The sequence below is a fragment of the Xenopus laevis genome, chromosome 5S (assembly GCF_017654675.1).
Source record: "Xenopus laevis strain J_2021 chromosome 5S, Xenopus_laevis_v10.1, whole genome shotgun sequence".
NCBI lineage: Eukaryota > Metazoa > Chordata > Amphibia > Anura > Pipidae > Xenopus > Xenopus laevis.
Genome location: NC_054380.1, coordinates 41,173,542 through 41,185,496, shown reverse-complemented (window position 1 = coordinate 41,185,496; position 11,955 = coordinate 41,173,542). Strand labels below are relative to the sequence as shown.

General features: G+C 38.3%; 1 protein-coding gene across 1 annotated transcript; it reads left to right on the top strand.

Moving 5' to 3' along the window:
• Positions 1 to 3,876: 3,876 nt before the first annotated feature.
• sult6b1.1.S (sulfotransferase family 6B member 1 gene 1 S homeolog) lies at positions 3,877 to 11,701 on the top strand. Its single transcript, XM_018265226.2, has 7 exons — positions 3,877 to 4,096; positions 4,962 to 5,071; positions 5,631 to 5,720; positions 7,970 to 8,096; positions 8,833 to 8,927; positions 10,992 to 11,148; positions 11,439 to 11,701. The coding sequence occupies exons 1-7, from the start codon at positions 3,877 to 3,879 to the stop codon at positions 11,567 to 11,569; spliced, it is 930 nt and encodes a 309-aa protein (XP_018120715.1). The 3' UTR covers positions 11,570 to 11,701.
• Positions 11,702 to 11,955: the final 254 nt, after the last annotated feature.

Sequence of the window (11,955 nt, the reverse complement as noted above, 5' to 3'; positions counted from 1 at the left end):
GAATGTATACCTGTTTAATGACTCCCTCAATATACCTGAATCACCTATTTGGCAAAAAGGCACTTTTATTTATAATCAGACCATTTTATCCTTTGTTTTCATTATTTAGTTCAAATCAGAGAAATTTAACTGTAGATGAAAGGGCTCCATGATCTTGTTTCTTACTGTGGGCCTTCATAAATAGAACCAGTCCTCTGCTATCACTTTAAGCTTGATCAGAACACTGCCTTAATTCACTACATTAAAACAAACACTACTTCAACTGCATACTGCCTTAACCCTTACACTACCTGACAATCCATGGTAGGTCTGAAGGAAGGAATGGGTTGTTTTTGTGCACAGCAGGCCCGAACTAGTGGTCAGCAGAAGAGGCACATGCCTAGTGTGCAATGGTGGAAGGGTGCCAGGCACATACCGCTGCAATCTTTCTACCCCTACTCTGGGCAGTCCAAACATCAGAGGTACCAGTCCCCCAGTGCATTGCTGACGCAAGTACTTTTGTGTTCCCCCTGTGTCCACACTTGCCCTGAGGGGTGGAACAGGTGGTTGGCCAATTGCTAGTCCTGCCACTGCTGCACAGACATTTTTGGGTTTTCACTACAAACATGCTGATTGCAGTTCATGGCGTGCTGTTTTTAAACTACTGAGCATGGCACAACAGTGATCCTGGAAAGCCAACCTTCTGGGTGGAAAGTATATATTGAAAGACATTATAGACAGATAGTGAGGGATCGTTTTCCTGTAGAATCCCTTTAGATAAGATGAACAGAAGTTTCATTTAAAGCAGTGCAGGGGGTTCTTTAGGGTGAGCACAATAAGGTTGTGGAATGACCTACCGGCATTATGGCAGATTCTACTAATGCCTTTAAGAGTGGCCTTTTGAGAATTATTGGAGAAACACTAAGAAATATATTGGTGGGGTATATCTATCACCCACATTTTTATCATAATGTATGTGTGGCAACAATATTGCTATTTTTTAGCTGAAGTAAAAGCTGGTTTACAGGCTCCCCTGAGTTAATGGAGGAGAGCAGAAGAGTGCTCAATTCCAGTAGGCCACCAGCCAGGTAGCTGCCTGGTGTTTGGGCTGCAGCCGTGCAAGTGTTTGCTCCTCAAGAAAGGCAGTTGAGTTTTTTGTTGTGTGTTTGATTTTGTAGGGGACTTAGCAATGTCCCCAATATCTGTGATTGAGGCTAAGAGCTGGGTTTAAGGGAATATAAACTGAGAAGAAGAGCACAGGGGTTATAAAGGTAATAGAAGGGTACTGAAGGCAAGTAAGGAGAGGACTGGGATTGGTGGCTAAAATGAGAGATGTGGGGCCTGCAGTTAACGGAATATGAAGTGGAAAAGGGGGTATCAGGCATGAGGAGTAGGGATGCACTGAATCCACTATTTTGGATTCGGCCGAACCCCCAGATCCTTCGCGAAAGATTTGGCCGAGAACCGAATCTGAATCCTAATTTGCATATGCAAATTAGGTGTAGGAAGTGGGAAAAATGTATTTCCTTGTTTTGTGACAAAAGTCACACAATTTCCCTCCCTGCCCCTAATTTGCATATGCAAATTAGGATTCGGATTCTGTTTGACAGGGCAGAAGGATTTGGCCGAATCCTGCTGAAAAAGGCCGAATCCTGGCCGAATCCCGAATCCTGGATTTGGTGCATGCCTAATGAGGAGACATAAAATAAAAAGATGAGGACTGTAGGTCAGGGGGTACTAAGAAAGCAGTATAGGTGAGAGAGTAAAAAAATGGTGGGGGCTGTGGGACATGATATGATTAAGGAGAGAGGGAAACTAGAGATGTATTTGAAAGTAATTGTGCTGTAGTATGTATTTGTGCATATTTATTTGTAATTGTGTTGCCTTATTCCATTAATCCTGTATATGCAGTGTTCATAATTATTGTTATTCTGCCTTATACATATTTTTTGATTTCTATCTTTCTTGTACTCTCGCAGAAACCTCTTCATGTTGTTCAGACACTCTGCTATTTTAGTAGCAACAGATATCTTTATACCTGTATGTCTCCCATTCTGTGGCACAGCTGGGAGAAAAGCTTAATTGGGTATTCAGCTTGTCTCACTTCTTATTTCTATGTCCGGGATTGTTCCAGCTCTGCTCCTTATATTAGAGACACTTTGGGGTAGCAGTGCTGGGGGAATCATTCACAACAGTTCAACTAAGAAAGTTGCAACATAGAAACCTGGAGCCCCCTGCTTGACTAAATTTTGGATTAATGAACTTTTGAATTTTTTTTCCTGAAAAACATGTAGCTGCTCTCAAGTTTTCAAACTGGGGCACTTCTTTTACATAATAGACTGTGCAGGGAGGGAGAGAGGAGGGGGGCCAATGGAGGGCAGTGGAAGGGAACTTTTGTACCTAGGGGGGTTTAGTTCTCCTAGAAACTCCAGAGCAGGTGTTAACACTAACCTTTGCTTAGTGATAATGCTCAATCTAATAATCGCCAGCAAATTGATTTTACATTGCAAGCTTAGTTAAACATTCGCAAAAACACCATTTTAAATAAGTTTTAATTACATTCCCCGATTATGGGACAAATTTACTAAAGGGGAAGTGGCTAACGCTAGCAAAAATTCATTTTGCCACTTCGCTGATTTACTAACGGGTGCTGGCGTAAATTCGCTAGCGAAGTGGACCTACTCTAGTGTTACTTCGCACCCTTACGCCAGACGAAGTTGCGCTCTGGCAAAGGGACGTAAGTACGTAATTCAGTAAATTGCGGATTTTCGTGAACGTCACCTCTTGCGCCAGACTTTACTTCGCCACCTCAGACCAGGGGAAGTGCAATAGAGTAGATAGGGATTGCTCCAAAAAAAGTTTACCAAAAAAAAAGTCCCAAAAAACGCTGCCGTATTTTACTTTTTATAGGGTGATAGCCTGAAAAAGATTGAAATTTTTTTTTAGGGTACCCTCCTTCCCCCCTACATTTGATAACATATGTCACCTAAACTATACCGTGGGCACATGTGTAGGGCATTAGAACACATTTATTAAGGTTCCCTGGCCTTGTGTAGTGTCATGTGTTTGCTGCTGCATATACGGCCATTACCCTTTAACTGCACGGCGTATGCTAATTTGCCATCACTAGCGTAACTTTGAACCGCTGATCGTAACATCGCTAGCACAACTTTGCAAACGATTGGTAACTTGTTCGCAACTTCGGATCTTCGTGAATTGACGCAGCCCTGGCGAATCTACGCCTGGCGAAGTGCGGCAAAGCCAACACTGGCACAACTTCAGATGGTAAGTAAATTTGCCCCTATGTCTTTAAAACGTTGTGTGCAAATGCTGCAGTTTAGGGCATATTTGACACATTTTTACCAAAGGTAATTAACCATAAAATTGACTATAAAAATCCAGAAACCAGTTTTGGATATTTTTGTTTGGAGGAGCGTTGATTTTCACCCTGTGCCAAAATTGCCTATTATAATTGCAGTGCAATTACAATTCAATATATACAGTGTTTACTGTAAATACCTTTACCTGTACTAAATGCTGAATTAACCTAACAGTATCAGTACTATTTTGAATCAAATCTATGTACAGATACTCATGTTCTGGTATCCTGGAGTACATAAAAAACCTGAAATTCTGAATTTTACACAGAAAATAAAGAAAGAAACTTTGTCTAGTTTTTCCAATGAAACATGATGCAACTGAAGTAAATACTAAGCGGGAGTAGTTATTTTTTCCTTGTTAAGATCTAGAATACACATATTATACAAGAAAAAAATCTGTGAATGGTACAGTAGGGCCCTGCCCTAATGTAATACAATCTTTAGAGACAAACACACCCCTCTCCTGCCCTTATAAAAGAAGCAACTCTGTGACTTGGCACATTTCCAGATACAGAAAATGTCTGCTACAGAGGAGAGCAAATCAGGCCAGGAGAGATTCCTGGAAGAAATGAAGAGAGCTCCAGCAGAAGCTAAGAGCAAAACACGAGAAGAGCTGGTAATGATTTACAAGGACATTTCCTACCCCAGTTGTGTTTGCAGTGAAAAGACTTTTCAAGCACTGGAATCCTTTGAAGCCAGAGAGGATGATTTGTTGATTGTAACATATCCAAAATGTGGTAAGTGTGTAAAGGGACATTAAAGGACCAGTTCGGTGTAAAAATAAAGACTGGGTAAATAGGCTGTGCAAATAAAAAAATATTTCTAATATAGTTAGACAAAAATGTAATGTATAAAGGCTGGAGTGACTGAATGTCTAACATAATAGTCAGAACACTACTTCCTGCTTTTCAACTCTCTAACTCTGAGTTAGTCAGCGACTTTAAGGGGGGGCCACATGGGACATGATTGTTTAATGAGTTTGTGATTGATCCTTCAGAATCAAAAGCAAACAGTTATAACCCATGTGCCCCCAATCAAGTCACTGCCTGGTAACCAATCAGTGGAAACCAAGAGAGTTGAAAAGCAGGAAGTAGTGTTCTGTTCTGTTATGTTAGACATCCAGTCACTACAGATTTTATAGATGACATTTTTGGCTACCTAACTATATTAGAAACATTTTTTATTTTGCATAGTTTATCTACCCAGTTTTTTTTACTCTGAACAATTCCTTTAACCCCTACAGAAAGATACTGTATAGTTTAGAGCTCCTGTATGAATATATCTCATGCTAAACTGCACAAATAAAAAAAAAAAACAAATCACAAAGGTATTTGCTCCTACAAACAGCCTCTGTGACTTGCACCTTGTGCCATTGTGCTAGTCAGCCTGGCCTGGGCTGATGTTGCATACAAGGTGCAGGGCCCACAGACACAAGAAAGGCCTGCAAATTTACACTTGCCATGAGAAGATGTTACTTCCAATACTTAGAGGAATTCTGGGAGAAACGACCAGCAGTAATGCCTTTTCTATAAATAATATATTAACTCTGAATATTGTATATTGGTGCCTTGTTCATGTTGTTTTTTTTTTTGTTTGTTTTAGGGACAAATTGGGTAATTGGTATACTACACGAAATGTTGTTTTGCATCAATGGTAAAAAGCCCACTAAAGACCCCGTTATAATTGAATTTGGAAAACCAGAAAAAGTACAGGTCAGTAAAATATAGGAAGTTAAATACCAGCACTAGGCCATAGCTAAGGAGTGTCCTAGGCAAGCCCCCGGCCTTAACGCTCCTGCCATAGTGAGGTGAAGAGTGAGGGAGGTGATGGGAAGGAGCTGTGATGGGGATGAGTGGGGGTTCATCTCAGTTGAGAAAAAAACATGGTGTCTTATAATTCTAATATCTCAGAAACAACAAACATTGGAAACAAATGTATATTGCAAAAGTTCTCAGATAAATATACAGAGAAAGTTTATATTTTTTAAGTTTACAACCCCTATAAGTACAACCCTGCTAAGGCTGAGAAATTAGACTGTATATTATAAATATCACTTGAAGGGATATACTTTAAAGCCGTGCCCTTAAATTATTAGTTAGATCAGGCTTATCTATTCAAAAACACCCAAATTGGCCCCTCTGGAATGGCTTTCTTTTAAAGAATAATTCATAAGGGCAGATTTATTAATAAGTTAGCTTGCTATGATTATGATCAAATTGTTTCAATCTGTCCATTAACATAATGATATACCTGTACATGTCACATTATCAGATTCTTAAAGAAGCATCTTCCCCAAGACTGTTTGCAACACATTTGCATTATAAGGACATCCCCAAGTCTTTTTTGGAAAAGAAAGTAAAGGTAATTACTTTTTCTTTAATTGCATGCTTACCGTCAGACAAATACATAATTTATATTCATCCCCCTTGGGATCAGGGTCGGATTAATCATTGGTGGGGCCTTAGCAGTACCCTTGACCTCCCCAGTTCTAACCCATCCTGTCTCAAGTTCCACTCTATCTTCACTGATGTTGTTCAGTTCCCTTAATTTCCCTTTTATATATTTTCATTTAAGCTGCAAATTGATTCCCCTTGGGATCAGGGTCGGATTAATTTTGGTAGGGCCTTGGCTGTACCCTTGACCTCCCCAGTTCTGCCCCATCCTGTCTCAAACCCCACTCTCTTTTAATTGTTGCTCTGCATGTAGGCAGGTGGCCCATAATGTACTATGGCAGAAGTAACACCACTTCTAAAAATAAAGTTCTGTTTATTTTCCAACGGCAATATGCAATTCCAACTCATACACAAATAACCAGGGCATTCCAGTACGTGGTACAAGAGGAGGGTTGTGGGTGCACTCCAAAGGCCATATAAAAAAATATTTAAATACAATAATCCCCTGTCTAAAAAAAGAAAAACAGGGTTTTTTGTTACAAAGTTATGATCATAAAATTGGTAAGCCGCCATACCACGTCAAGGTAAACCCCATAGGATGGTCCCTAACCTGTTTACCTGTGAACAAAATATAAAACCTTGGTTTCAATCTGTGGACTAGATCCTCCCCCGCCACCTGCATATGCGGCTTTTGAAGGGGAGACTGCCCAGACCAACGCCCATTTAAAAAAAAAAAAAATGTGATTGTGAAGAGACTATAATGAAGGAAAAGTAAAGTTGTATAGCGGCTGGGGAGGCTTTGGCCTTTTTATTACCAACGCCTGTGAGACACCCATTATATTTGCTGCACTTATCACTAGGTAACACTTGCACAGACCCACACACATTACACTCCACATTTAGCTTTTCCTTTTTCATCTCCTTCATCATCCTACATCTATACTCACACCTGTACTTATACTCACACACATACACACACAAGTGTGCACTTATATATATTAAATAATAATATTATATATATTTTAAATAACCCCCTACGTGTATAAAAGACATTTTTGTGAATAAAACATAGAAGGAATCTTGTATTGGTTACTTAAATGCATCCTCTCATCTGAACATAATGAAAATTACACCAACGATAGTAACAAATGCAAAGACCTGTTTGCCCAGAGATTTAGGGTGAATACTAATCTGCATTTTAGAAAATGACACATTCAGTTCCATTCACACAATGATTATTTAAATATTTCAGTTTAATCCCATTCTGTATGAGTTGTAGATCCCATCTTTTCATAACACAGGGATCATACTATGTAAGTGCACTCATAGAATGGTTAGAGCTGTAGATCAGCTACATTTAATTGAAGATCTCTTCCATGCTAAATCAGGCAGCATATCTTAATTTAGCAGGAAAAGATTTTGCATTATTACCATCATTTATTATAGGTTATATTAGGGATGTTCTTGATTCGGCCGAACCCCCGAATCCTTCACGAAAGATTCGAACGAATACTGAACCGAATCCGAATCCTGATTTGCATATGCAAATTAGGGGTGGGAAGGGGATTCCCTCAATTTGCATATGCATGCGGCTGGGAAGAAGGATTTGGCCGAATCCGAATCCATCTGAAAAAGGCTGAATCCTGGCCGAATCCCAAACCGAATCCTGGATTCAAAGCATTCCAAGTTTATATAGTACATATCTACAGCACAATGATTAGACAGCATTCACTACCACTGGAATTTAAGCAGCCATAGATGAGCCAGTCGTGTATGCTCTCTTGATTGGCCCATGGGCTGGATGGAGAACATACAAGATACAACAGGCAAGAGATTCCGACTTTGTTATTGTACCAATTTTTTGGAACTATCATGCTATAAGAAGTTATATAGGAAAGGATTTTCAAGTCCTGTAATCTGTAGAAAGACATGAGGCATCCGCTCATGTGCATGTTCACAAAAATCATAGTTTATTATTAAAACAAATATTATGCAAAACTAATTTTGGCAATAAATCACAAGATATGTGGATATTTTTAATCCTGTTGTATTAGAAGTCTCTTCACAGTTCTTGGCCCTGTGCTATACATATGTAACATATTTACATTTCCCATTTCATTGTACAGTTGGAAAATGTAAATATTTGCATTGAGGTGAAACATTGTACAAATGTACCTAAATTAAATAAAAAATAACAGTATGCTTCTCATTCAATAGACCTTGTTGATCCTTCGTAATCCCAAAGACACAGCGGTCTCTTACTTTCACTTCTGTAATAATAATCCAGTACTTCCCAGCTATGACTCATGGGATTTGTTTTTTGATGATTACATAAATGGAAAAGGTAGGATTTTATGTTATCTAATACTGGTACATGTTGTCTCACCCATAAGAAATTGTGTTTATGCTACCTATTCCCCAATTTGTTTGTACCTTCATGGAGAGTGATTTTGAGATGTCACCACCACTCCCTGGCCCCTTTTCTAATTAATAACCTGGTGCATAGTGTGTGGGGGGGGGGGGAATTCACCCCCTTTAATCTGTATAAGGAAAATACCTGAACAGCAGTTCTGGTGCAAAGTGAGGATTACCCTGCCTGTAATGTTTTGGGGACATGTTTCTTCATCATTTGGTTAAATATGCTGGGTAATTCCCACTTGCACCAGATTGGGTGTGTCGGTTCTTTCCTTATGCAGCATGGAGAGTTTGCATTTTAGAGGAAATCATCTACTGAACACCCCAATACCCTTTACATAAGCACCACTTGATGTTTACTTTATGCTTTTAAATGCAACTGTAAGGGGCAGTTTTTAGTCTGCAGAATAAAATATGTATAAACAAGACCAGTATGGTATGAATTCTGACCATTTAGAAAAAGACAGCCTTCTTTAATTCTCCACTATATAATATGGCGATCAACACCACAAATGCAAAAAAAAGTAGAATTAGCTTTACTGAAAAATACCTTTGCCTAAGATATTATAGTAATTGTATAAAAGCAAGAACTTTTATAATTATTGTAGTCTTTGTCAATTCATTACAATTTATGTGTCCTTCATTTGGTTTTCATCTGATTTTAGTATGCTATGGGTCATTTTTTGATCACAATTTGGCATGGGGAGAGCACATGAATGATGAAAATATTATGGCAATTACATTTGAAGATATGAAACTGGTAAGTGTTGATTTCTGTGTGATTTGCATAGACATTACAACCCTAAAGACTAGTGGTTGGTAATCCTGACAGCTGTAGCCACCAAATAACGTATTGCTTTTAGGGATGCACCGAATCCAGGATTCGGCCTTTTTCAGCATGATTCGGATTAAGACTAATCCTTCTGCCCGGCCGAACCGAATCCTAATCCTAATTTGCATATGCAAATTAGGGGTGGGATGGAAATTGCATGACTTTTTGTCACAAAACAAGGAAGTAAAAAATGTTTTCCCCTTCCAACCCCTAATTTGCATATGCAAATTAGGGTTCGGTATTCGGCTGAATCTCACGCAAAGGATTCGGGGGTTCAGCCGAATCCAAAATAGTGGATTCGGTGCATCCATAATTGCTTTACTAATTAGACTCAAGATTTTACAAGCAGGGCCCTTTCACTTTCTTCCATTGGCTTTCATTTGTATGTGTCTACTAGTGATGTCTTATAAATATATATTGTACAGCTCTGTCAGTACTTAAAGTGGACCTGTCACCCAGACATAAAAAGCTGTATAATAAAAGTCCATTTCAAATTAAACATGAAACCCAAATTCTTTTTTTTATTAAAACATTCATCGCTGTTGTAAACTCATTTAAAAATCTCAGCTGTCAATCAAATATTTTCTGCCCCTCCTCTATGCCTTAAGAACAGGCATTCACTTTCACTTTCCATTCAGCATTTACTAGATGTCACTGCTCTCCCCACAATTACTAGATGTCACTGCACTCCTCCGCTCAATATACCATTTAATTGTGTAACCAGGGCATGGGAATGAACATCAGGTCCCCCATTCTGGTGCACAAACAAGATTCTGAGATGATGCAAGGCTTGTCGTAATAACAGTGTCCACAAAATGGCTCCTGCCTCCTTCCTAGTGATGGGCGAATTTGCGTCGTTTCGCTTCGCCGAAAAATTAGCGAAATTCGCGAAACGGCGGAAAAAGTCGCGAAACGGTGCCAGCGTCTTCTTTTTGACGCCGGTGCCCGTTTTTTACGCCGGCGCCCGTTTTTTCGGAAAAAAAAATTTTGACGCCGAAAAATGTGCGAATTTCGAGTGAAATTCGCGAAACGCCGGTGCCCGTTTTTGGCGCCTGCGTCCGTTTTTTCGGAAAAAAATTTTTTGACGCCGGAGAATTTTTGCCGCGAATTTTCACGGGCGTTTCGCGAATTTATTCGCTGGCGGCGAAACGCGCAAATTCGCCACGAATTCGCGCTGGCGAATAAATGGGCGAATAAATTCGCCCATCACTACTCCTTGCTATAATTATGAATTCCCAGGCCAAAGGAAACAAGATTCAAAAAATGTATATAGTGTAATTAAAGTTCATTTTGCTTGACTAACAGGATAAAATAGGATTTTTTTTTTGGTGACGGGTCCCCTTTAATAACAATTTAGTGCATTTATTTTTTCTAACCAACCACTTCCTTTTCCAATTATGTGTATTGGTATTTAAAAATGAAACAGTACGAGCAAAATCAACAAAATATTGACTTACAATGAAGCCCATCAGTTTACATAATAAAAGAAAATAATTATTATTACATTTGATTTCATGCCAATCCATTGAAAATAAAGCAGCAAATTCTAACTTGAACAAAAATTCATCAAGAAAAAAATTTGCAACCACTTCCATAATCCTAATACTCTTTGGTTACAAATACAGATCTCCATCTGGAGTGATTTAGAAACTACTTTTTCCACCACCTTAGGATCTACAAGTTCTCCTTTCCTGTGCCAGAATTATCAGATAAATACATATACTTGATTTACTGTATATAGCCGTAACCTTGATGCATTGCCTAGAACCCCTCATTTCTAACCTTTCTGTTACTCGTTAACATTTATAAACGAGTCACAAATCTATGGAGCACAATTAAGGAATATATGTGTTTCAGCTCAGAAGGACCTTCATAGCGACAGTAGGCGCAGAAATTATGATGTTAGTGCAAAGGTATAGAGGTAGTCTGATTATTTTGGATTCTACAGTACAATTCCTGTTTTCTTATTTATATATCATTCCTTTCTTGAAGGATTACGCTATGAATCTGAAAAAAATAGCTGACTTCTTTGGACTCTCCTTGTCAGAGGAACAACTTAAAGTGACTGAAAACAAAACTACCTTTAAATCTATGAAAGACAACTCAGAAGACACACATGGAAAACAAGGAAGTGCTTTCTTCCGCAAAGGTTTGTAGTTTGTTTAGTTAAAGGATAATATAAGCAGTAGAATAAAATAGCATACTACTGTATAACACTTGCATGCAATACATTTTTATCAGTTCAAATAATTTGTAGGAGTTTTGACCACTGCATGGTCACCTTAACCCTATGATATTCCAAAGTAAAATGGTTACAAAATAAACCAGTGAGCTCTGGTCACTAATATTCTTCCAAACAAAACAAAGCATTAACAACTTAAAGAAAAAAAGACAAGAAATACACATGAAAGCTTTATACTGTGCTCTTCTTTCTTCTAGGAGAAATAGGTGACTGGAAAAATCTTTTTACTGAAGCACAAAGCAAAGAGGTTGATGCAAAGTTTGAACAGCATCTTGCAGGGACAAAGCTGGGAGAGAAATTAAACTATAAAAAATACTGTGAATATTAGAAATTCGTTAATTCATTCACTCTTTTAGGAAAAAATGTATTACTATCAAATTTAATTGTACTCAGAAATAAAACACCCTATGTCATTGTTAATCAATGGAAAGATACTAAATAAATTGCTATATAAATTTTTGCTTGTTTTTTACTTGTTTTTATTTTACTTGTGTTTTTGTTGCTACGTTTATGTTTTACTGAATTTGGATCCAAGTAAATGTGAAATAATAGTGTTCTACAAACCCCAAAAAAACATATACACTGTGTGCACTTAGGGGCAGATTTATCAAGGTAATTGATAAAGGTATTGAGGTAATTTTAGTGTTCTTCAATTAGGGAATAGTCCAAATTCGTAACGAATTAGAAAAAAATTAGAAAATTTGAATTTCGAAA